The sequence below is a fragment of the Patiria miniata genome, unplaced genomic scaffold, assembly GCF_015706575.1.
Source record: "Patiria miniata isolate m_02_andy unplaced genomic scaffold, ASM1570657v1 HiC_scaffold_24, whole genome shotgun sequence".
NCBI classification, from domain to species: Eukaryota; Metazoa; Echinodermata; class Asteroidea; order Valvatida; family Asterinidae; genus Patiria; species Patiria miniata.
In genome coordinates, this window is record NW_024037063.1 from 6,736,787 (window position 1) to 6,763,654 (window position 26,868).

Consider the following 26,868-nt stretch of genomic DNA (forward strand, 5'->3'; position numbering starts at 1 on the left):
AGCCACGACATCAATGTTCTATCAAAATTATGGATGTCAGCTGAGGACTAACTTATATATAACCTCTCAGAAAATAAGCAAAAACTTAAATAGCATCTTTTGTAATACACTGAGTTTATCCAAGCCAGTCTGACTTTGTTTCCTGACATAGCTCCTTATTCATAACGTTCAGGCATGCAACTGGGAATTTAGAAAAAACGAGGTAACTCCAAACCACAAAACATTTTGAACAGTGTTTTTCAATTTGTAATGGCATTCATGAGAAGTAAAAACGAGGAAATCAGCGGATCCGAGGAAAAGTTGCATGCCTGCACTTTGTAAGAGCTCGGAAATTGCAAATGTTTCATTTAATCTTGTAAAACGTAGATGTTTGTCCGTCCTTTGTAACTTGGCCAGCCTTTCGTTTACTACACTTCTTCAGGTTCTGCTACCTCTACTGGCCTTTGTTTTTGTTATATTTCATTTTGCCAAGAAGAGGAAATAAGTATTTCGAAAAATGAATAATGAAAATGAAAGTATAAATCCGCATTGCGTGAGGTATCCATTATCATTTATCATTCCAGACTTGCTCAAAAAGCTGTGAGCAAATTCAGGGGAGGACTACTAGTCGACTAGTAGTTGATTTGTGACGCAACTTACGCCTGCGAACTAATAGCAACGTGCAATCAACTTTAGTCACAATGATGCATGCAGCTATTGGCAACCCGCGATGGAAACGTGCCCAACATTCCGTTTCCAAACAGTTATCTATAGATCAGTCCAACCATCCTGCGTTCGAGTCTATTTAGTGGAACTATGGTTCACTATAGTCCTCGCTGCAACTTGCTCTGAGTTACAGCATGTCAATGGAACTTCAAAATGCACGTACCTGTCTAAAGACAGCCGCAGTTCCTGAGAGGAGTATGCCACACATGTTACCGATGTCCACTCCGTATGAACTGGGCCAGCGTTCCTCAGAGAGCAAACCCTCAAAGTTGTCTTTAAGCATCTTGGGTAAGGGTTGCAGAGGGACGCAACGGGAGCCACCATAGCCCTGATCGCAACTGAAAACAAAAAAAATCAAGAATAATTCTGCGAACAGAACGAGAAGCCATTTTAAAAGGAACCACGTTTGTGCGCTCTCGCATGTTCTTTATGATGAAGCGCACGTGCAGTTTGGTAACCCTTTTGGGCGAAAGAGCATAGAGAGCATGCATACCACCTGCAGGAGAGAGCATGGTTTCAACTCAGGAACAGATTTTAATTCAGTCATTGAATTAGTCTCATAAAAGTCATTATTACATGTTCAATTTTAAGAATTGTTTTAACAAGCCTTAAATCTCCAGCTGGCCTCCCAAAAATAAATCTGCATATTTCAGAGACTGATATTTTACCAGATAAACTTTAACCCAAATTGTTCAGTTGTTTCTTAAATGTTTCAGTCTTTTTAGATTTTCTTAATCTTATGGCTTAAACTATTTTTAACCCGTCCACCATTTTACTGCAGTAAAAGTCCACAGTCCACCATTGAAATGGCAGCAACACTGACTTTCCATACTTACATGCACTGTCCATTCTGACAACCTCCATGGCCGGAGCACATCCAGGGACAATCATACAAACCCAAGTGGATGGAGTCTAGGGCCCAGACATCTTGCTGACCAGTGAAAACCGGTTGGGACCAGCGGAAACGGGTTGAGGGCGACCTGTACACAGATACATTCAAAAGAAGTCCAGAATACAAAGAAGAACAGAAGTTACTTAAAGGTATATTGCTTGTGTTGTTCTCGCTGATATTTTCTGAGCGCCCTCAAGAGTTCATGAACGGAGTCAATACTCACACAGCAGCTTTAGGTAAGTAGACAGTCACCCGAGTCCATTGAGAATACATGTCAGCTGTGTAGATACTCCCCAGGTCATATCCCCCGCATCCCATATCCGGTGGGACACACTCCTCCTTCAAGACATGCCAGGACCTGCCCATGTCTACCGAATACTCCAAGACGATGGAGTGATTGGGTGATGAGAATGCTGACTGGCCGCATCCAGCAACGATCTCAAACTGGAGGAATGTCGCTGGGGTGATTTCAAAGTCCCATGTCTCGGCATAGCGTGGAATACCTAGGGTGTAGAATAGCAGTACCGTAGGATTTACATGTTTACAGTACAACGTTGGAAATATTTTGCCATGACTCCATGCTTTTCAGTTCTTATCTGATTCAATGGGATGTCCTCAAAACATTTATCAAAAGCATAAATCTTAAAACAGAATTATTTTTTCAGTTGCCTTAAAGGGAATATACAACATTTGCAAACATTGGAAAACAAAACTACCAAATTTTAACGAAATAGCTTACTTGGATGTTGGTAAATGAAATTCTAAAGCATCCTGTAAAATTATGGCACCTGGTGTGAAGTCATTTTTAAGAAAAGTAGTATTTTGTATAAATTTCCAATGGTAGTCAGCCGACCACCGTTGGAAAAACCTAACTATTTTTCAACTACTGCTCCAAATTTACCATTTTTTTCAGTCCAAATTTTGTTTGCTATTGGTTACATGTTCATGAACAGGTGCAGGCCAGCTAGACTGGTTTCCTTAACTTACAATTTTCCGGCATCTATATTATTGATTCATTTCATCTTTAGTGGAGTCAGGGAACCAGACTACTTGAAAAATTTGGTTTTTCTTGGTTTTTCCAGCATTTCGAACACAAAATTTCAAATATGTCAGTGAAACAATATTTGATCTATTATACTAACCCCTCAAAATAATTCGTTTCTGAAAATTACAGCAAAAGCCAATGATGTACATTCCCTTTAAATCAAATGAAGTACATTTCTTACCACTTCTCCCATCAAAGACCAGTGCTTCTTGTCTGGACTGGCAGTATGTCTTCTGGGTACCAGCCATGACGGAGTACCAGTTATCACTCAATTCCATGTCGAAGGGTTCATAGAAGCCCTGTGCATGGGTGTCGTTTGCACCGATCAGAACGTTGTCTATGGCCCACTGTGCCTGTCTCACATCTGTTGAAGGAAACATAATTTCAGTTTTACATTTGTCCATTAGCTGTACTACAGGGTGAGTCAAAAAGAAGTTGACCGGGATTGGTGATGTTTTTCAAAACAAACAAATGACACTCAAAAGTTCAGTAAAGCATATATTTAACAAGCACTCTCTCCTGCTTATTAGAAAAAAAAGATTGAAACAAATTGATCATTCCTAAGAGGAGTTATGTCTATTTTAATAAAGGTACTCATTTTGCAAGCTGTCCACGGAATACTTGAACAAACAAATGTAAAGTAAGCATTTTAGCCGTGTATATTAACATTCCATGTACAGCTACAAACATGAGTGCTTTCAGTAAAACAGGCATAACTTCTCTTAGGAATGATCAATTTGTTTCATTCTTTTTTCAGATAAGCAAAAAAGAATGCTTGTTTAATATGTGCTTCACTGGGGTTTTGAGTGTCAGTTGTTTGTTTTGAAAAACATCATCAAACCCGGTCAACTTTGACTCAACCTGTACATTGTATTAAAATGGTCCTTCAGTGTTGGCTTATTTTAACTACCCCGTCTCACCCTCACTTTACGTCGGGTGATAGTCAAATCAGCAAACACCTTGGGGCCAGTTTCAAACTAGTTTTCTCAAACTGTTTTATTTGCACGATACTTGCTCAATCTGTCTCAACTCTACTCACCCATTGATATGAATGGTTGCCACCATCTGAACACTGTATCATCTGTCTTGGCCGCCGCGGGCAGTTCCACTGTAATCTGTAGGGGAAACGATTAGATAATTCTCATACCAGACACGGCAAGCCTAGTAAAGGTGGTACAACAGTGCACAACATTCCATTCAGTTGATTCAAATGGCTAGAAAGTTTGCAGAATATGTTACAGTGGTGATGTGATGGAAACGAAACATGTACTTTTGTTGTTCGCATGGAAATTTGAATGATTGCCTACACATGTATCATGAAAGTACATGAAACGAGCGGTACCAGACTAACAGGCAAGCCTTGTAAAGTAGTCTAGGAGCTAGACATTGTTATGGTTTGATACTCGATAACCCGCGCCGCAAGAGGGCATTATCATGACCAACCAATATCACCCGCGACTGTCAATATCAACGTCTAGGGAAACTCGTATCGGTTGTGTTATGCGCGTGCACCTGTTTGGCCTAATATATACAGCGCGCATTCAAAACATTTCATTGTGGTTCCGAACCAAACTCTTAAATTTCTTCCAGTAGTATAAAAGTGCATGGAGCCCATAATTCCCCTGAGTTAAAATTTGTTCCAATTTTTATTTAAAGTTCACAGCATTTTTCCACAATAAAACAATTTGATTTCTTTACAACAAACTCCATCAACTCTGCTTACAGCAGCTACACCACCAAAATAACTAGCAAAAACACCCTCCGAGCCAAATCAAGGACTTATTTCATAGACAGAAGACTTACTTTGATGGATGAAGCCATGTCTACTGCAGTAGGGTCAATCGCTTGTAGAGTATGCCATGTGATACTGTTGTCGACAGAGAATTGTACGATGACTGTTTCCCTACGAGATGTAGCCTGCGTGCATTGGGATCCTAGGTGAGTGCTGCCGATACGGAGGAAGAACTGTAGGATCCTGAATGCAAACAGGGCAGAGAAGGACTCTGTAAGTTATCAGTTGTCAGTATCAGGTGTTGAGAGTCGATAATCTCTCATTTGGGGGGTTACTGATCGAGGAGATTTGCAAACACAGTCACAATTTTAGTCATGCACTCTGTCACAAGCCAAATCACAAGTCAAACCTCAGTCAATGACAAATTAATCACACTTATTACTAGCTAATCACAAGCCATATCACAGTGTCATTCACTAGTCAATCACAAGCAAGTCAGAAGTCAAATCACACATCAAATCACAAGTCAATCACAAGTCATTACAAGTCAATCACAAGTCATTACAAGTCATTACAAGTCAATCACAACTAAATCACAAGTCACCACAAGTCAATCACAACTTAATCACAAGTCAATCACAAGTCAATCACAAGTCAATCACAAGTCATCACAAGTCAGATCCACAGTTCAATCAACTGTTTCTTGACTTACAACTGGATGACTCATGACAGTCTTTTGAGGACTTGGCAAAAATCTTGCATTCCTTAAAAACTCTAAAACATCATTGCCGCTCCAGTGCAGTTTAACATGCTAGTTCAAAACAAGACACACACTCCACATGTGCATGCAACCTAGTATGCATTTGCCATGTATTCTTCATTGTAAGTAGGCAATTGAAGTGCCCTATAGTTCATGCCTGGAGATGATAATACAAAGTTCAACGGTCACTCACTTGATGGCTGTTGTGTTGAGTGGCACCGTCCGAGCTTCTCTCGGACCAACTGACCCAAAGTACAGAGTGTTGTCCATCTTGATGATACCACACCCCTGACCGATGGCTCCACTCTGTATGCTGGCCCACAATGCACCGAGTGTCCGTCCTTCGAACTCGTCCTTCAGGCCCATGGAGTTCTCTCTCAATGGCTGGCAGCTGGTACCTAAAAAACATGAAGATTAGAAAGTTTTAATGGAACACGATGTCGTTGTATCTTTTGTGGCCTTCTGTGAAGTCGGATGTTGTGTTTTCAAAGCAGAGGGAACAATCCAAAACTTGGACAGGTGCATTGGACAGGTGCATATGTTGTAAGCCAAGTGCGCAGTGGGCGGGGCTTAATGGATAGAGGGGGGGTTCACCTCACCTGTGTAACCATAATCACAATGACATTCACCGTCCCGGCATACCCCATGGCCGTGACAGTTCTCTGGGCATGCTTCGCCGACGTACACCTCACCGATACTGAACGTAGGAGCAAACTTGTCCTCAGCCTGCCAAAAACGGAACTGGGCCTTCCTGCAACAACGCAAGCATTGTGCAAACAAAAATACATAAACAGGGTATCTAGCATTAAAAAAAAGTGGATTTCAATGCATTGTTCATCCACATTGATAAACAGTGGACATCGGGAAAGACAGGGTTTAACCAAATAACATTTTGTTATTGAGTGACGCCAATCACAAGGCCCTAACTAAGGGCAACTCTAGTTGATGGCTACACAAAGAACATTTTTGGAAAGAAACATTACTTCAAGTAGAAACATAAGACACTGTGCTTGAACAAGGATTTCTATTGTTCACAATCCTAACAAGAGACCTACTTTTGAGTGATGTATTCTGGTAGACGTATAACCACCAATCTCCAGTAGGCATACTGCCCCATGTGATAGACACTCCCCTCTTGATACGTAAGCCCCGCCCCTGTGCACATCCCTTCCTCCATGCTGGAGGGGTAGCAGTTATCCACAACTTGGTTCCAGTGAAGACCGTTGTCGTGAGAATATTGGAGATAGACGGGAGCGAAATGGGTGAAACCAGACAGGCAACCAATCACAATCTGGATGACGACAAGAAATAAAGCTGTTTTATTCTAAAATAATTATAGAAAAAGGTCATTATAAAACAGCAGCAATCCAAGGGATCCTCATTTTCCAAAGTCTTTTATTTGTGGCTTTTCAGCCATGATTTTGCAGAAACACTGTAGTTGTGTGCTGAATTTGAGGATACAAACACATTTTTTTTCGAAAACACCGTGGGCCATGGCATTTGTGTACACAACTGTAGCTTCCTTGGCAGACTATAAAAGTAATAAGTGACTGAAGGATTCAGTGAAGTTAGGATGACTGCATTTAATTGCCAAAATCTTGTGAGGGAAATAATTGTACCTTATATTGACTGCTCAAACGACATTGAGACACATTGAAGAGGTTGATAATTTTAAGACTTTCTAACTTTAGTAAAGACAATTGAAAGCTATGTTGTATTCAGGGGTGTGAGTGACCTTTTAAAAAAATAGCTGAAAACAGCTGAAAAAAGGTGTAAAAAAGCTGAACTTTGGAAATCTCCTATATGTCTGTACAAAGCAAGTGAGGGAAAAAAGCTCCGAAACAGAAAAAAAATTTGAAACAAAAAAAAGCTGAAATCAGCTTTAAAGCTGAAATTTCACACATCCCTATGTATAGTTGATCCCTTATCTGTAGGGGAATTTTTTAAGTAACATATCAAAAATCACTCATCATGGACAAATACTTGTCTGCATTAATCCTATTGGAACAAACTAGAATTAAAACAAAAATTCAAAGAACAATCATACATACCTTGAACTGAATGACATCACCGGGTTTCAGTGCCATCTTCCTAGTAACAGCAAACCGGTCCCCGCCTAGCTGATTGAAGACTAATGCATTCATATTGACTGAGCTACAGTAGCTGCCTGGTTCCCCGTTACTGATGGTCATCCACAGACCGTCTGGACTTATGCCTTTATCCTGCTAAGAAAATACGCATTATGGGATATAACATCTCTACCATTTCAGGAAATTAAAAAAAAAATAGTAAAACTGTTTCCCGCATCATCAATGTGTGTTGTGTGGTGGACTGTTGTGTGCTACTTAACCCTAAAGGGCCGGATTCCGCCCCCCCCCCTCGACTTTTTCCGCGATAGCCTTTAAAAAATTTTTTTCGCGACCCCAGCTGTTATGATTTTTTAGCCGCAAGCCTTGCGCATCTTTTGACACCAAAAACATAAAAATCGGACCAGGGGTTGTCGCACAGTGAAAAACTGAATTTTCCCATATACATCGTGTACACAGACCAGAATTACCATTCGTAGATATGAATAATTAATTAGCCATAATTCCAAACTCTTTGACCTATAGTCATGAAATTTCTTGAGTATGTTCATGAAGAGTTGCTCTATGCATGTACCGAGTTTCACAATTTTTCGTCATTCGAGGGCCGAGATCTTACGGGGGGGAGGGGCAGAATCCCCCCCCTCCCCCGCCCCCCGTAAGATCAATGATGCTAAATCAATGATGCTATGATGTACCTGTATGTATGTGTCATGTCCAGCTTGTGTGTTGAACTCATTGCCAATATAGACATCATCAAGTGCCCACTGATCCTCAAAGGCCCCAGCGTGGGTAGGCTGCCACCAACGGAATCGAGTACATCCAGTCTTGGCTGACGGAGGGAGCTTCTGATGGACAAACCTGGATCATCAAAGAACAACAAATCAAAATAACATCTCAATCAAAGTAACAAATCAAAGTAACATCTATATGGCCCATTCTGTTGCAAATTGTGAATTCAAAGGGTATAGAAATGAACCAGATCCACCATCTAAATAAATTGGGAAGCGTCCATGAACGAAGACATAGACAGTTAAAGAGCCACTTACTTGGCTTGCCTGTAGTCGGTGTAGTACAGTTCCAGCAGTAACTGCCATGTGATTCCCCCATCGTTGGAGTACTGGAGTAGAACCCCTTCAGCCCGACGGTCAATCCCACGGCAGGAAGCTTGCGTGCCATCACCGCCTAGTCGGATATAGAACTGAATGAAGGATGCTGAGGCCGTGTTCAGATCATGACTGACTATATCGCGCACACCAGGCTGCAGGAACATTCACATCAGCAATGAAATCAATGTGCTTACCATTCAAATTCAAGTTGGATATCAAACATTTTCCAACTGTTTAATGAATTTTTCACTACCAAAAACAAAAGTACTAAGTCATTTTTTGTACTGGAAGTACATTTTATGTTAGTGAGGAAATTTGACACTCTGCATTTAATAATAATGATAAAAATAATGTGTATTTATGTGCACCAGTATTTGTGCTCAAGACGCTACATCATTATTACCCTGCTCATTGGGCCAATGAAACATTCCAAAGACAATCTCAGCTCCCTGGGGAGTATACAGCTCCATGCTGCCATTTTGGTGCAAAGCAGCTTAAATCAACCACAATAACCATCTCTGCCCTCACAGGTACCCATTTACTCCTGGGTAAGGAGAAGCAATGAGTGACAAAGTGCCTTGCTCAAGGGCACACGCACCATAACCCCAGGCTAGACTTGAACCCACAACCTGCAGAATTACAGGAATGGGTGCAAAATTTTCCCAAAATCTGACTTACTCCGTAGAAGTAGAGAGAGGATCCTGAGGTGACGATACCACACCCATCCTCACCACCTGTAATCATTCCACCATGGACATCCCTCCAATCAGAGAACAAGACTGCAGCCTCGTTAAAATCTGATTGGACGGAGGAGGGTAGGTAGCTGGGTGTACAGGTCTCACCGCTGTAACGTGTGCCATCACACCTGCAAAAAGCAAACAGAATTGTTTTTCTATGATGGTTAGAGGCTCGAGGTGTAAAGGCTACATTAAATAATTACAGCGCTTAACTTGCAGGTATATTTTGGGGGAAGAATGTGCCTTCGGCTCAGGTCATTATCAAGACCAGGCCCCTAACCATTTTTAACGGCATTTAGGATCATTTGTGATGCGATCAAGCTACATGAGTCATTTGTCAAAACAATTTTTATTACAGATTTGAAAAGAGTACAATCTCAGCATTACTGCTGTGAAAACCGCATGCTGATACCACCTTTAGTTCAAAAATTATGAAAGTCAGAACACCAAGAGATGTGATGAAGTGATGTGATGAAGTGGCCCTATTTTGGCCTGTATCTCCAAATTAGCATTCCCGACAAACGACTCATTTAGCTTGATCGCATCACATTTGCTCTTCATTCATTTTGTTCCTTTCCAATAATAACACCACTCAAAATCCAATGAAGAATGTTCAAAACCTAACCTGTTAAAGTTTCAGCTCAGTGGATATCACACTTGTCAAGAAAACAGTGAAAAACTATTCACATCATTTTGATCATGAAACACGATTTTGTCAATAGGACTTTGTATTGTGACTTGTGATGGACTTGTGACGGATTTGACTACATCCCTGGTAATGTGTATTTGGATGACATGCTGAGCAATGAGCACTATCCAATTGTCCGTCTTGTTAGCCTACCTGCATTCTCCATCCACACAGCGTCCATGCCCATGACACAGCTTGGGACATTCTCTGCCTATATAGATGTTATCAATGGCCCATGAATCCATTCCAGTAAAGACTGACTGACGCCAACGGATTCTTGTAGATGCAGTCCTGAAATTATTGCAAGATCAATCAATTATTTTGTTAAATTATACTAAAATAGGCTTTCACAATTCTTTTTTTTTTAATTTATATTCCTTCTACATCCCCTTTCACCCCACCTGGGTCCAACTTCAAAATATCGCTGATGAATGCAATGTGACAAGCCTACCTCAGGGCTGACGGAAGTCTTACAGTGATGCGTGACCAGTCCCCATACTGTGTATCATCATAGACACTAGCGCCATGGTAGTCATCTTGACAGTGGGTTTGGCCTGGTAGACACTCCTGGGTGACCAGCTGCCAGGATAGACCATGGTCAGTGGAAAACTCAAGGTATACTTTCTTATCTGACGATAACAAATTCAACAGTAGGAAGAGGAAATATTATAGCTGTTAGAATGCACAGAGCTAAAATTGCAACTGGTTAGTCTGAGCACACCTTCAGTTGATCAGTCTTTAGTTGGTCATTTTCAGCTTGACTGAGATAAGGTCATTAGGTCCAGCAAATTCAGGCGATTCACAATGCAGTGCGCCACCAAAGGTTTGCCGTGGAGAGTCCATTTTTCAAGTTTACGGTTGACAAAACATGGGCCATTTGAATGAGTGTCAGTAGACAACTTGAGCTAATTTGTTATAGATTTGGGCATAGCGTTCTGCCGCCTTACAAAAAAACACCATATTGATAACAAGAAAAGAAATGGGCAAACAGATACTCAATCATCCGCTTGAGAAACTACGGTCCGGCAAAACAGACAATTTCAAATGTCCCGCGAATTTGTGGACCATCTCCCACAATGCACTGGGAAAAATGAACTCTCCGTGGCAAACTCTTGGTGCCGCACTGCATTGTGAATCGCCCGAATTGCATGGTTGATCTTGTTCTGCTCTAGCCCTTACCATCTCTGTGTGGCTGGTTGTACCTTCGGCCGCAACCCATGACCAGATCAAACTGTACGATGTATGAAGCACCAATCCGTAGGCTCTGAGTCTCAGCATAACGAATGCCACCAGGTTCTGAGCTACCGGAAAACCTAGGCAGATGAAAACACAGACAAGGTGTAAAAAACACTCGGCGTTTTCTGGTGCAGCTAGGTTCACCAACGTTAAGCCATAATTTAGGAGATCATTAATGACAATATGTCACGTCAAATTCAAACTCAATCTGCTGGTGTTTTGTGAGATGCTATTCATTTTTATTGTCCTGAAAGGTTTTCTGGCAAAATGAGACAGAACTGGGCAGAGGTCCAAATGAGAGTTTGTGGATATAAGGAAGAAGAAAAATATACTCCTTACATTTACTGTTTGTTGCACTTCAATCGGACGTTTCATTGAAAAGTTATGGCTGTTTTAAGTTCGCATTTATTGAAGGGTCATAAGGCTTTTTAAAGTTCGCATTTATTGATGGGTATAAAAGGAAAGGAATAAGAGAAAAAGACCTTTTAAAGTTCAAGTTTTATAGTCGTGAAAATGAAAGAAAATAAACGTGTTTTCCATAAAAATGCTTTTATTCTGTGATTTTTATACTCTTTCCTTAAAATATGTATAGTAAGCATATCAAAGGTAACAAATATCAATAATGAAGAAGAACTTGTAAAGTTCGCAACGTCAGGCCGCTTTCATTTTTTAAACATCAATAAGAACGCCTCACAATTAATGTTAATTAATTTCCTTAAGAACACATTCCTTAAGAACGCTTACCAAAATCTGGTCACGAGCCAAAATGTCATTTTATAGTATGTGTGGCTTGCACTTTGCTAAGGAATATGCTTAAATAGGGACTTACACCAGAGCTTTCTGTGCCTTGCAGAAGTCCCTAATCTCCCCTAGATGGAAGCTTAGCGCCTGCCCCACCGTTCTCTCGTCACTCATGTCTACTTTGATGGTGTTGTAGAGTACCGATGTCAGCGAGATACCGTCTAGCGCCCAGACGTCACGGCCAGTGCCGGAGTGAGATGGTTGCCACCAACGGAAGCGACAGGCCGGACCCATGGCTCCGGAAGGAAGGTGAATCAATTCAGATCTTTAGGATCAAATTGGGACAAATATTTACAGATAATTAAAACCACTGTCAAGTCTATCAAAAGTCCTCACAAGTCTTCACAAGTCTCCTTTTTCCCAAGAAAAGTCAGTTACAAATTAAGCCAGTGTTATGAAACTCTTTTTCTGCAAACCCTATAGGATGTTGCCATGAAAGCCGACTTTCATTTCAAATGGTGATTTCTGGTAATTCTCGATTTTTGATTTGCCATTATCACAAGTCCTCCAGTCCCAAGCCAAATCACAAGCTATTCAAAATAAACTGTAACAAGAGCATTCCTTTGTTATTGTTCATCCACTGTTACTTGTCACTGGACTTGTTGTCAGAAATTGTTTCACTTTTGACCAGACTTGTGATGGACTTGTTGTGAATACAATACATGACTGATTAAAACTATCAACTATTTTTATGGGAAACAGCAGTTTCAGAAATGACTTACACTTAGAAAGCATTTTAAAAGAATGCATAATTGAAACTTTTTTTTTTTTTTTTAATACTGATTTGAGAATTGAAATGAATTTTTTTCTTAAATTATAAACAGAAACAGTTCTTTTTGTTGATTATTTGAATTATGCCCTTTTACTAAAAGTAGGATCTAATACTTAAAATTATTTTCGGAGGGTTTAAGCATTGTACTTGCCTTGGGGTTTTGTAGCCGTTGTACTCCATGTGTTTCAGTAGCTGCCATTCAATGCCGTTGTTGCAGCTGTAGAACAGCAGCAAGCTTTCTGATTGGTCATCTGGAGAAGCACAGGTGCCGATGCTGGAATGGCTGCCGATACGGACGGTGAACTGAAGGAACCTAGTACCAAGTTGGATAAAGAACTACACTTAACCATAGTTCAAATACTCTGATTGAACGCTGGTTAGTTAACAATGGTTGGACTAGTCTAGTTGACTATTCAGGATTATACAACGCCTAAATAAATCCCCTTCATCTGATTGATGGGTCGTTGATCACATGTCATTGCATAATTCGTCCCAGCCCATGGACCAGCCGTAATATGAAACTTGAAGTTCTATTCCACGGTAAATAGAAGTTCCATTCCACATAAAGGTCCGGCCCAAGACCTTGGCACAGTGCATCCTCCAAAATCTGCAACACATTTTTGCCATATAGCCTCAATCCTGCAAAATCCTCCATTTTGCAAAGAGGATTTGGGAGGATTTGGGAAGGTAAGTATATCAATTTACTTTTTTCGGAATAGATAGAGTGTCTGTGAACAGGATAAGCCCATCATTTTCTTTAAAATACTACGGTACTTTGCAATCTTGTGGGCTTTTTTGTACATACCTACTATTGGTGCTATTCAATTCCTCGGTAACAATCTCTCTCCTGCCATCTTGGTTAAAGACCAGCGCTTTGCCCGACGCCAACACTCCGCAGTCATATCCCACAATGCCCCCACGGAGGGTCGAGAACTTGAAGTCCGTCTCTGCATCAAAGTCTTCAAAATCCTCTGTGAAATTGGTGGGCAGAGGGGAGACCGGTATACTGCAGTCATGACTGGTGAAATCTGTATCACACCTGAGAAAAATTAAATGATATTAAGATGAAGGAACAGCAACAATTCAAATAGTTTGGAAGAATATTGATTTGCTTAACTTATTTGAGCATGGGGCTCCTGAAATATCTGAAATGCCCAGAACCAAACTGGGACCAATTTAATAACGTCCTTGTGGTAATATATCCTACATGAGAGGCGCTCTGGCAAAAATGAGACAGAACTGGGCAGAAGTTGAAATGAGGGTTTGTGGGTATTAGGAAAGAGAATAATATTCTCCTTAAAATACTGTTTGTTGCACTTCAATTGGACATTCCAATTGTTTTTCTTTAAAAACACTTATATTTTTCTCCACTATGGCCTGTGGCCAGTTCCATCTGTCAAATGTGATTTTGGTGATAAGGGGATACAATTCTGAACAATCTGTTAAAATATGAGAATTATATTTGTGGGTTTCGGAGTGAAACAGTGAACTCTTACTTTAAAGTAAATGTCAAATAAGGTACATAAGATAGGATTTTGATAAATTTCTACAAGGACATGTACATAATATTTTTCCTGCAATGCTTGGGCTCTGGTAGTGCCAATGAATAACAATGAATGTTTCAGCAAGGGATAACACACCAATCGTTTTTCTTTAATATTTTAAATATCCCTCAAAAAACGTCTGGGAATTGTACCTTCTTGGAATATATTTCTTCATTATATATATTACAGAAACATTTTACTCCAATATATAAATATTCAATTTTATCAATTTTCAAAGCTTTATACCTGCAACCCTGTGCCGTACAGCGTCCATGACCAGTGCACATGTGATCTGAGCAGGCGTCGCCGATGTACACTGTGAGATAAAACAGGTACAAAATTCCAGCTAACAACCTCCAATACTTCATCGCTACGTCGTCTTAAATATGCAATGTGTCTCGGCAAAAGTTGTTCCCCCACAGTGTGGGTGCATTGTGTATGGAGTGTTTATAGCCATATGCCATACACAACAGACTTTGATAAAAGTTGCAACAGGGATCAAATCCACCGATGCATAACAACCTCAGCTGAATGATACTTTTATCAGCACTTGTCATTTACACCCTTTGAGAGGAGATTTCTCTCAAAATGGGAGTGTTAAACACTGACTCTTTACTTGATTGCACTCAAGCTTGTCCATTCAGTGCATTCCATTCAGTGTCTATCTGGTTGATTAGCTTCAATAAATAAGGCTACTTAGACACAATAGCCTTTTCTGTGGTGGTGAGGATGGTTGACACAATACATCAAGACAGTAGGTGATTCAATGGGAAAACATGCAATGCATTAAAAACTGATTGCTGATGTTAGACATGGAATTTTTTTCACATTCAAGGGATGCATAGCACCTGTGGCAAAACCAAGTGTGTCATGGTTTCTGGGGGAGGGGGTCGCATGTACCGGTATCCCACATTTAAGAAGTCATACCAATCCTCAAAAATATAAAACATGTGACTTAATAATCAAGAAATATGATTTGTTTTGTAGAAGAGTACTCTTTGAATACTTTAACTTTCCTGATGGACATGGCCCTAGATGTGCAAGTACATACATGTACCTGATGCCTTTGTTAGGGGTGAAAGGGGGGAATGAAAAATCCAGGAAATAATCGGCAGAGGGTTTCAGGGTTTCTGAGGGCCACAGAGCAGCGTAGGGTATAATATGTGCTTTTGTCTAAAGGCACCCTTTAAAATACCCATTACTTTTGATCTATATAAACTTTAATAGGTAAAAACACCTTTACCTCAGGAATTCCAGATTTCAAACACGGTTTTTAACAATCCTGAAATCAGGGCAAATCTTGACAAAAAATCCTGAAAGCAGGAAAAATCCTGACAAATCTCACTCCTGCTTTGTGAAGCAAATGATGTGCAAGATGCAATTTCGTTTTTATAAACTCAAAACCAAACCATTCTAGATAAACGACATAACAGTATCTGAGATGATATAAGAAAAACGTTTGATACCATTATCGATGGCCCATTTTGTCTGTGGGGTGGGTAGGGCTTGTCTCCAGCGGAACCTTGTACTTGATGTCAGAGCTGCTGAGGGCAGAGGCAAAATCACTCGGGTCCAGCTGAGGAAATAATGTAAAATCATATCATGGTGAATGAGAAGAGTTACTAACAATGAGGTACATTTCTAGTGGAGTACTTTGACCTGCGGCATGGAGGATCAAATTCATGGTCTGTGGGTAATTCTGTAGGTTGTGGGTTTGAGTCCAGCCTGGGGTCATGGTGCATGTGCCCTTGGGCAAGGCACTTTGTCACTCATTGCTTCTCCCCATCCAGGAGTAAATGGGTACCTGTGAGGGCAGATATGGTTATCAGTAACAATTTTCAAGGCAACAATTTTGTCTTCATTTAATTATATTTTTCTGGTAATGAAACCAAGGATTCTTCAAATGTTTGCAAGCACTGCAGTTTAGAAGCCTAAGAGAGAAGACAATGAAGATGTTACAGTTTTAGATGTGGGAGGAAAACCTCAGAAGAATATTCTGGGGGAAACCCAGCGAATCAGGTAGGGACTGAAAACCCAATCCACATGTGGACCAGGACAGGAATCCAACCCCGGCCACAGAGGTGAAAGGTAAGGAAAGAACCACTGTGCAAACCTGACTCCCCAAGTGATTTTTGCTGATCAGCTCTGTGAGGTTCAGTCATGGTGTCATTTTAAGACTTTGCAGTTTAGGAACTATGTGACTTACCCTTCATGGACATCTTGTAACCCATAGACTGAGCTCTCAGCAATCACTGAGCCTTGACAGGTGTCTGGATGACACTGCTCCCTCAGCATGGACCAGGATCGGCCTCGATCCGTAGAGAACTCCACATGAACCCAGCTTCCATCACTGGCATGGACCTCATCTGAACCACAAGCCAGACTGAGACCAAACTGTAAATGATGGATGATGCGATCCGGTCGCCATGACGATATGAGGATCTCATCCACGGCCCAGACGTTGCGATTGAGGCCGTGGTGGATCCGTTGTTGGAGACAGAACTTTGTTGCCGGGGAGCGGGCACTTGGTGGGATGTTCACAGAGACGGGCTGAGGTTTCTGTATGAAAAATATAAGCACATTGGTATGAGCCATAGGCTAAAGTAGATATGCAAGGTACTGACTCGACTTTGCATTATAGTAAAAAACCGATTACAAGTGAAATTGGAAAATATGGATGATGTTGGATGTTTGCTTCGAAAGAGTCCCAAAACATGAAACACTGATCTGATAACTTAACTAATTGGCACCTGTACTACATTGTATTACATTGTGTTTATTCACTGAAGAATCAATCAAACCATAGAGTGCTCCTGCAGTTTCGGGTTGGTACAGGGAGTAATATGCAGGGGGGTTTGGGTCACGGTACTACAGGGAGTAATGGGTTAACTTTTGAGCATGTAGGAACAGGTTTTACATCTTCAAGCCTGCATATTGGTGAGATCTTAGAATATCTTACACGGTAGGAGTTATAGGCGAGTGTGGTGAGTAGAATAGGCGCTTGCATCCCGTCAACTTGAGCTAACACTTCTACTTGGACGTCCTCAGTATCAGCAGGATCACAAGAACCGCCACCTAACCCATATATAAGACAGTTCATGGTTATTTCAAAGACAACCAACATTTCTGAAATACAGAAACAAAGACTGTGAATACATGTGGGTGCTGTGGTTACAATGTCTGACTATTGTACCATGGTACAGGGTTTGAATCCTGACAGGAAACATGGTGCTTGTGTTCTTGGGCAAGACACTTTACTGCAATTGCCTCTCTCCACCCAGGAGTGTAAATGAGTACCTGTGAAGGTACGGATCACATCGAGCTGATCTCAAGCTGCTGCAGTTATAAATACGGTCTCATGGACTGATGAACACGAAAACAAAATTGTGAAGCTCTTTAAGACATTGATATAAAGCGCTATATAAGCACAATATTATTAAATGTATTACATTTCCAACAATACAAAGAAGTAGCATTATTTGAAGTTAACATATTCTTCTGAATCTCATCAAAGTGGTTCACAATCATGATACAACATGTTCCAATTATTGATTCTCCACAGCTGAAACCTTTGATTCGACATAATCAAAATTTGAGGTGTTTGGTCCTACCCATTGTGAAGTGGAATCTCATGTTGCCAGCTTCAGTAGCATTGATGTACTGGCTACAAGCTAACCGGTCCCCGTCACCGCTGAATACCAGGGAAGAACCGGAATGCACAGTGCCGCACATCTGACCCACATGGCCACCGGTGATATTCCAACTAGAAAGAAAGACGAACACATTTCAATGTGGTTATTAAAGAGGTTGTGGAATGCTCAAAGACATTTCCGTCATTTTTCGGGTATATGTAGCCTAAGGTGTGATGAAATAAAAACAACTGTTGTGTCTGTCATGAAATGAGTACAAAAGGTACTTTTGAGAGCTGTTTTTCAGGTCCTGTTTTGACCCGAACGTGCAATTTGTGTAAAAGTCGTCGTTGGGGGCAGCAAACAAAACATAGTAAATCATGACGTAATAAACAGGACTCCCGATGCAGCGTTGTATAAATGAGTCCTGTTTATTACGTCACGATTTACTATGTTTTGTTTGCTGCCCCCAACGACGACTTTTAAACAAATTGCACGTTCGGGTCGAAACAGGACCTGAAAAACAGCTCTCAAAAGTACTTTTTGTACTCATTTCATGACAGACACAATAGTCATTTTTATTTCATCACACCTTAGACTACATATACCCGAAAAATGACGGAAATGTCTTCGAGCATTCCACAACCTCTTTAAAACAATTTCTACGTGCAATGAATCTTTGGTCTCTGCATGCAGAATATATGGCACGTGTTTGTTTTCAAACCCAAACCACCATATAATTGGGCAACGCAAGTCCAACTTTCCGGAAAAGAAAACTCTGTGTTGCTTAGGAAGTCAGTTGTTTACTTTGCTGGCATCCTGTCACCATGGATGTGTTCTTCCAGGATGAGGCTGGAGGCTGGCATGTACAGATTGAGATCGTGGGTGGTGACAAACTGATAGATGTCCTGGTCAGGCTGGGCAGGAGTGTGGAAGAATAGAGCATCACCCTCCGAATGACACGCAGACTGGAAAATGAAATCAAAGATAGAGTTGGATCAATATCAGCTTACAATGCAAAGAAAGTGATACAACCATGAGCATCTGTGGAATCTGTGCAAAGTTACTCGCTCACTCAGTTACTGACAGTTATAAATGTAGGACAAACTTGTACACAGTGCTACTGTATGCTGGCACTCACATAGGATATGGTTATTCAATTCAGGTCAAAATCACTCATGTGCATAATACATCCATGAAGCAATTCTCATCTCCTGTTCATGCATGGGGTTTATAGCACTTTGCTTATTCATCACCACTATATTGGCATATTACCAATAACTAGGAAAATGTTTAAATATTCATAAGATGGAATTTTGCGTCGTGGTGATTTTAATGAAATTAGGTCTGCTACGTACATCTGATTCGAACCATCCAACCTATCTCGTTAGCTCGGTGGTAAGACATCTGCCCTACTTCACTGAAACAAACAGCTATTTGAGTCAGCTACATGTACATGTAGGATCACTTCTGATGATTATTTGGTTCAGCACGACTCTAAAACACCAGTCTAAGCAGGTGTTACTCACCCTGATGTGACCGCCAGGGAAGAACAGCCAATTATCCATGGCGATAGGATCAAACTCCTCCTCCAGCGCCGTGGGTCTGTGAGCCATGCTGGTGATCAAGACGTTATCCAAGGCCCAGCAGCCATAGAAACTATGGACATCCATGGCTAGGTCCTGGTGGAGGCGTAGACAGACTCCTGGTTGCCGAGCCTCGGTAGGAAGGTGGATGATGTGGATGGTGGTATGGCCGTCCGTGGGCACTCTGACAGAAACAGACAAAAGAATAGACAAACCAAATAACTAGTAGAAACAGGGGGGCAAGGGGGAGGAGGAAAGGGGCAAGGGGAGGGACAAGGGGGTGGGCAAGGGGGGGGGGTGGCAAGGGTGCAACAGTACTGGTGATGGGGTGATCCGATGAACCGTTAAAATCAGAAAAGTAGGTGCCAGGCTTAATGGTTCTCAGAGGAAAAAAATGGTGCCTGAAAAACAAGGGGGGGGGAAACAAAAAAACACAAGTTGTTTCTAGAAATTATTATTCCTTATATGCAGTCAGCAGGTGGGATTTCACACAAAGGATTTAGTAAGCCTCAGTAAGTAAACCCATCAAAGACATGAAGGATATCTCACTTGCTGTTGTACATTTTCAGAGTGTGTATTATTTTATACAATTCAGTGAAATGAAAATGTTAACAGTGTAGCACACACTGGAAATGATCTGCACTTCACACTTGAAAATGATTCATTTGTGCATTCAGGTTTGGATTTTGAAGAGAAACGCTGACTTTAAGCTTGTTGAGTTGGCATGGGACTCGGGAACCTTGACTTTTTTAGGGCCCATATCTACTCACCTGATTTTCTCAATTTGATGCCAGTCCACGCGATCGTTGACAGCGTAGGAGACAGAGAGACTATAGTCCCCAACGCCTGGCTTGCAGACACCGGAACCTAAGAAGTAATTCCAAGTAAAGAGGGTCTCATGAGTCACATTAAAGTCCAGAAATTGTAACATTAACCCCCCCCCCCAAAAAAAAATAGCATGTTAAAAAATGAACTTGGAAGGACAACAGCATAAAAACCTAAATGTCAATGCCACTTCTTTGGTTACAAATTCCCTTAACCTTGGAAACCATTTGAAATAAAATTTGTCTGTGTCCCATTAAAGTGAAGACCTTGTAACGAAAAAGATCAAAATGGAAGGACAACTACATGTAATTTTGAAACAAACATGTTAATGTCAACATTTTGGATGATGAATGACATGAATCTTCAAAAGATTCTGAGTAAAACTGGTCTCGTGAGTCACTTTAGAGTGAAAAAATTGTAACAAATAAAAACAACCAATCAAAATGGAAGGACAGTAAGTGAAAAACAAAACTGTCGCTGACGACTCTCTCGGGTTACAAATTACCAAAACCTTGCTTGTAATTCTAAGTAAAACCTGTTTCAAGGGTAACATTTATGTGAAGGCAGTGTTAAACAAAAATTAAAACAGAGAGACAAACGGAAATTGCAAAAAAAAAAACCCCAAAAGCCATAAGCCAACTAGTTGCTGGCTTGAACCTTGAACATAATTCTCCAGTGTAACATCAACATGAACTGAAGACATTACATTAAACAAATCAAAACAGAGGGACAACTGGGAATGGAAAAACAAACTACATGTATGATAATCAAATTTGCTGAAAAGCAATCAGAAAAACGTCACTAACTGTGAACTTGATCGAGTCCTTGGTGTGGTGCCAAAACAATTTAGGCTAAAGCCATCAGGGGTCCTTGGCTGCAAACTGGCCTTTTAATGAGGCAGAATTTATCGGGTCGTTTCTGGATCAGGTTCAATCATGGATAAGCTCACATGATGAGGTCGTGTGTGGGACCACACTTGCAAAATACCTGCACAGCGTGAGAATGCAACTGAGCTTAAAGTTATAACTTTTGTGTAATCTACAGTTACAACTTTTATTTCATGTAAAAAAAAAAAAACCCAGCCATTCAACCACTTTTGGAGTGGAAAGGAATGCTATATGGTGACTGATGCTATTTTGATCTCATCGCTGTTGTTGAGTTTTGTCAATCACTGTACCAATTTTAAACTCTAAGAACTTTCTTTAAGAGTGCATGTGAGGCGCTTACATGTATGTTATCTAAATTTACAAACATATGTACTCGATCAGCTTTAAAATTTGGCAAATCATACGAGTGTCCTACACTGGCCAAGAAAGGCGTCATACTGCAGAAAATACCACAAATCTGCCTATTTTCCATTTTGATGAAATGTTCAGAGTGACCTTAAAGCTCCAAAATTTCAAAGCAGACGAAGGGCTGATCCAGCTTTAGCTGTCAAGGGAGGGAAGGGGGTTAACAGGCATATGCTACTTTTTCCTGCAAGCTTGGACTTTTTTGCAGCCAAAAAGAGGGGGGTGGGTAGACCCCTAAACACCCCCCCCCCCCAGACAAAATACTGACAAATTGCAAATGTGTTCCACAGGCCTACAAAGAATTCAAATACCAGTCATGGCTGGCTGCAACACACCTCCAGCTTGTTGCATTATCCTCAACCACGCCTCCAATAACCAATTGTAAATTACTTTTCATTTCTCTTTTTCCTGCACTCAGACAGACATGGCCTTGATGACTGACACACTTTAATATAACGTTCTGGTAATTGAATCTGACTTGTCACCCTAATCCAATCACTTTCCCCCAGGTGCACTGGTTTACCTAAAACAGATGTTTTGCACATATTTGAGTTAATGTTTCAAGGTGCGTGAGTCCCTCTGCAAAACGTGATGGTTCAGGAGTGAGTGGGAGAGGAAATGTGCAGAACAAATGTCAAATTTTGTGCCCTTTTATTCGATCTCCTTCCCATTCAACTTGTTGCTGTTGAAAATATAACTACATGTAACGTCATTCCTCAAGCAAGAGTCCGATTACAATTTTTGTCATTTCTTCAATGGATGCAATACAACCGACGCAACCGATGCAATGCCAAACAGTGGTGTCAAACTTTCAACAACAACAACAACAACAACAACAACAAAAACGTGTATTACGCCACGTTGATAAGTTGGCAGGCTATTGAAAAGTTTGACCAAAATGTCTCCAAATTCTTGTGAAAGTGTGTAAGAGAAAACGTTTTTGTTTAAAATAAGAAAACCTTTTTTAAAGTTTGGTCATTCTTTAATACGGGTGAGACTATTGGGAGATATTAAAATATTTTTAAAAAAAAATGGGTTTTTTATAATCTGAGTTACGTGTAAAATATAATTGGGAAGGAAACAATTATATGCTAATAACTGAACCCCACTCCCCACCCCCAAAAAAATCCCCAGATTTTAAAGTTCTTCTGAAATAATATACAAGTCCCATACAAAGAAATAGGCAAAGGGTAATGTGATTGCATGGGTGAAGTAAAGCCACGTGTGCGTTTAGAAAAAGAAAACCTAGAAAAAGAAAGACTAGGCTGAGAAGATTCGGATATTATTTATACTCAGTGACTCAGTCAATCCGTGGGGGAGTCAGTCAGTTTGTGACTCAGTCGGGGAGTCAGAGGGGGAGTCAGTCAATCAGTTGGTCCGTGACTCAGTAGTCTGGCCCCTCAGGTCCAGCAATTATTTCCTGTCCTGTCATGACTTACTGAGTGCAAACTGCAGGACAGACGCCGAGGTGAGATTCAAGTGAGCGGTGCTTAATTCCCTCCTGCCAAGATGGTTGCAAAACACAATGGAGTCACCATGGAGAACGGTACCGCAGCTATCACTGATGTTGCCACCGTGCAATTCAGACCTGTATGAAAATGGTTAAACATCAGATCTTCTATGACTACAAATATTTCAATTTGAGCAATGTGGGTTTGATCTTTATGGGATAAATACAGGTAAAGGTTCTTGGGGGGGGGTGGTAATACCCAAAGTTGATAAACATTAATACCATCTACATGTACATGATGCCTGATTGCAGTCAAGTCTTCAGATAAAAGTCATCACAAGTCCTCACAAATCAATCACAAGTCACCACAAGTCATCACAAGTCAATCACAAGTCATCATAAGTCAATCACAAGTCATCATAAGTCAATCACAAGTCATCACAAGTCATCACAAGTCATTCATTTTCAAGTCAAGCTATAAGCTACATATCTTCATAGTAAATTTTGACTAAGCATTTCTTTGTCATTGTTTATAATGCGTTTCTTGGGACCTACCTCCAAATCTGATTTATGTCTGAATTTTTATTAGACTTGTTACTAAATTGTGATGGACTGGTAAATTCTGTATGGAAGGGAAATAAACACATACAGTCTTGACTACACTGTAACTCTTTCCATGAGATACTGCCAAGATCCCTCAGGATGATTTGTGGTAGAACTTACCAGACGGTGTAGTCCAGAGCGTCAGAGGAATCAAAATCGTCTCTTAGTATCACCCCATCGCTGTGCACCGAGGCTGTCACAAACAGACAAAGAATTAACGTCAATGATATCGACAACAGAACACCTTCCTCGTGCATGTCTATAGGGGGCGCTTTCCTAACGCAAGCATCAATCATGTTTGTGCCTCCTCCCTGAATTTTCCAAGTAATGTGATTTGCTTGGTATTGTTGTTATTCAGGTCTGCGTCAAAACTCAAAAAATCTGGGGGACTGGGGTGGAGGGTCTATTGCATAAATCTTGTCTCACGCTTAATTTATCGGGTGCCCTGTTTCACTTGCCGACTTGTTTATTTTCTTAAACTATAGATAAACACAGGCGGCACTTATTCAAAGGTACTCCCCGCAAAGTGATTTAGTTACATGAACTTTGTGCTCGAGATTTTGAGACAATGTATCTTTTCTTTTTCTTTTTTCCACCCTTTTCCTTTGCACTGACTTGAGAACACAAATGCTAACTGGAAAGCTAGCCCAATACTTTTCCAGATATGACTTTTTTCAACCGAAGTAAGTGAACTAGAATGCTAAAATCCAGGGGGGAAATTGAGTTAATGTTTTGGAAAATATTTGGCCCAAGATGTTACCAACTGCCACTGTGAAACAGCTACACGCAGTATGCTTAAAACATCAAGCACAGATGACATATGTTGGAGCCATTGAGACTTGCTGTGTGACCTACACATTTTCATCATAGAAGTTACATGTATGTTATTCAAGTGAACCACAGAGATTTGGAAGTCTCTCAGGGAATAACTAGAATACTGAATCTACTTTAGGTCAAGGTAATGAACATGTTTCAGCTAAGGGTTAACTTTGAAGCTAAACCCAGGAAAAGGCTGGAGTCAATTCAAAATCCTGCACGCACATGTATAATTCCATGTATTGATTGACGACTTTATTTGAAAAAAAGTGAAAAATTTGCAGTGTGATGAAACTTTAAAGAATAAAAACAACTTTAACATCTGTTTCTAAACTTCAAATTGTGTTTAACTACAACTGACTTTGGGCAGCCAGGAGAGAGCGGGATTCTAAAAGGTAACTAAAATGGCCTTTTTCGTGTTTGGGAAATTACAATCTTTAAACAGTCACTTACACTGTATATCCAACCATATAAATTGTAATCTATGCTCCTTCCGAAATTTAAACATTTCTCAGTAAAAAAATTGTCATACAAAAAAATTTGCTCCTTTCTAAATGTTTGATAAAATCACTGAAATAGATAACATTTCAAATCTTGGGAAAACGTATTCGATACAAATTTTAAAAAGACTTCGTGAAAATGTGATCAGATATTTACCCAACTGGGGCCGGAATGGCGCAGACGTGGGCATTCCTCTCTCGCAGAGTTGCAGAGCGAGGGCGTCCTTTAGAATTGTCTGCTGTCCGAGAAACGCAGTCACCCTATTGGACAGAATCAATCAGTTAATTTTATGTGAGTTTCCAAGTACAGTTTCTTTGTGGTCGGTTTGATGATGGCTTTTTATCCAAGCATTCATATTAATTTGAGGCTTAGGTTTATATGTCTGCTAAAGTGAGCTGTTAGTTGGTCAGTGAGACAACGTCAATAAATGTAAAAATGAAAGGTCTAAATGGTGCCGAACATTTTCCACCAGTCAAATATTAAACTTAGGTTAAATACCATTCATCAAGTTTGTGTTATTCACAGTGTGCAACTGATGCTATCTACAAATTCAGAAGAAAAAAAAAATACTTCAAAAGTTTGCTTCTATCACACGTTAATATCATCCCTCACAAAATGTGAAATGTTTTGCACCCATTTGTCACTTTTGTTGACATCACGTCATGCATGTTCTATGCATTAGCCAATTCCAAGTACAGCTTCTGAGAAGTCAAGTAGAGTGTTTTTATCCACACAATCACTCAACAGAGTAACATTAATGCATTTTCAAGTGTTGGTAGGTCAATCATCAATCCAGACATGAGCAACATAAGTGGAAGTGAATGTTTGTCAAGTAAACACGAAGCAGACTGGGAGATTGTCTTTCTATTTCCTTTAAGGGTTTTCTGGTCTGACCACAGTCTGCAAACATTTAGTATGGGTTGCTGAATTCCTGATGTTTGATCCTGCTGGAAGAATTCAATGAACCTTTGATAAAGTGAGGAACTTAACGGTCTTTTGTTTTCGATTTTGCTTAATTATTTTTGTGGCAAATCAACAATATTAATTTGTTTCAAACTTGTTTCCACGTGATAAGGATTCAGTCTAGGACAGGACTGGGAACAATATCCCAGAATTGCTCAAAATAGTATTGTGGGTTTTTTTTAGAAAACAAAACAAAGAGTTTCGCCAAATTATTTTTCAAACTGAAATAAGTTTGACATGCTACATGTCACAATTTGGCGCAACTACAGGCCCAAGTTGTCGAAAGACAGTCACAGTAAGAGTCATTTCTAATACTTTTTGCCCGGCACGACTCTGGAAAGATTGTCGATACATGTGTAAAACTAGCTGCCTGTTTGGTAAAATTAACAACCAGAGAGTTTACTGGGCTATTCACACCGAGCATTGAATGTTTAGAATATCCTTCATGTTGGTAATTGTGTCAATGAGAAGCCATTGTGAACATGCTACGGCTCAGGCTTTCACCTATGACATACTTACATGAAACTGACACAGCCACTTCCGGCCGGTGGAGCAATCCAATAGAGCAATGCATCTCGCTGGGGTAGCCGCATCATCTGTTGATGGATCAAGGAGCACATGTAGGTGATGCCTGGTATGGGACTGCTAGCATCCCATGGCCCCACGGAGGTTCCGGGAATCTGGGACGTGAAGACACCAATGACGGAGATGCCATTGAACATCGAGCTGGATGTCAGGCTCACTTGAGAAAAAAGACAAATGGAAAATTAAAATAGTTTCTTTTACACATGAGTCTTCATGAATGCTTTAACTTGAGGATGAAAATTGTGTCGACATTATTTCTAAGGGTGTCTCAATTCAGATAATCAAGGCGTGTGGCAAAGTGGGATATGAGCATGGGTTGGATTTTTTTTTTCGTTTGATGTCTCATTCAAAAATGAAACACTTATTGCTAGAAAGAGAAAAACATTGTTTAAATATCGACCATCTATTTTTCACAGTGAAATTCAAAAATACTAAAGAAATAGTAAATATTTTAAGAACTGTTGAAATGTTTAGCCATGTCATAAGGGCCAACGTCTGCCCATTATGTCTGCA

General features: G+C 40.4%; 1 protein-coding gene across 1 annotated transcript in view; it reads right to left on the minus strand.

The window, feature by feature from the left end:
* The window catches only part of LOC119732036 (reelin-like), a 53,793-nt gene that overhangs the window by 20,488 nt on the left and 6,437 nt on the right, over positions 1-26,868 (minus strand). Inside the window, exons 3-33 of the mRNA XM_038205404.1 lie at positions 26,290-26,512; positions 24,964-25,067; positions 23,611-23,683; positions 22,877-23,025; positions 20,091-20,187; positions 19,264-19,504; positions 18,542-18,702; positions 17,717-17,868; positions 17,065-17,180; positions 16,312-16,664; positions 15,572-15,681; positions 14,352-14,421; positions 13,367-13,600; positions 12,713-12,874; positions 11,818-12,054; positions 10,932-11,065; positions 10,204-10,381; positions 9,906-10,043; positions 9,006-9,192; positions 8,268-8,479; positions 7,917-8,079; positions 7,186-7,356; positions 6,190-6,425; positions 5,734-5,885; positions 5,328-5,532; positions 4,446-4,617; positions 3,682-3,757; positions 2,824-3,006; positions 1,821-2,100; positions 1,542-1,685; positions 869-1,043 (exon numbers count right to left, since the gene is read on the minus strand). Coding sequence (XP_038061332.1) covers positions 869-1,043; positions 1,542-1,685; positions 1,821-2,100; positions 2,824-3,006; positions 3,682-3,757; positions 4,446-4,617; positions 5,328-5,532; positions 5,734-5,885; positions 6,190-6,425; positions 7,186-7,356; positions 7,917-8,079; positions 8,268-8,479; positions 9,006-9,192; positions 9,906-10,043; positions 10,204-10,381; positions 10,932-11,065; positions 11,818-12,054; positions 12,713-12,874; positions 13,367-13,600; positions 14,352-14,421; positions 15,572-15,681; positions 16,312-16,664; positions 17,065-17,180; positions 17,717-17,868; positions 18,542-18,702; positions 19,264-19,504; positions 20,091-20,187; positions 22,877-23,025; positions 23,611-23,683; positions 24,964-25,067; positions 26,290-26,512 — 5,288 coding nt within the window. The remainder of the gene's footprint in view (positions 1-868; positions 1,044-1,541; positions 1,686-1,820; positions 2,101-2,823; positions 3,007-3,681; positions 3,758-4,445; positions 4,618-5,327; positions 5,533-5,733; positions 5,886-6,189; positions 6,426-7,185; positions 7,357-7,916; positions 8,080-8,267; positions 8,480-9,005; positions 9,193-9,905; positions 10,044-10,203; positions 10,382-10,931; positions 11,066-11,817; positions 12,055-12,712; positions 12,875-13,366; positions 13,601-14,351; positions 14,422-15,571; positions 15,682-16,311; positions 16,665-17,064; positions 17,181-17,716; positions 17,869-18,541; positions 18,703-19,263; positions 19,505-20,090; positions 20,188-22,876; positions 23,026-23,610; positions 23,684-24,963; positions 25,068-26,289; positions 26,513-26,868) is intronic.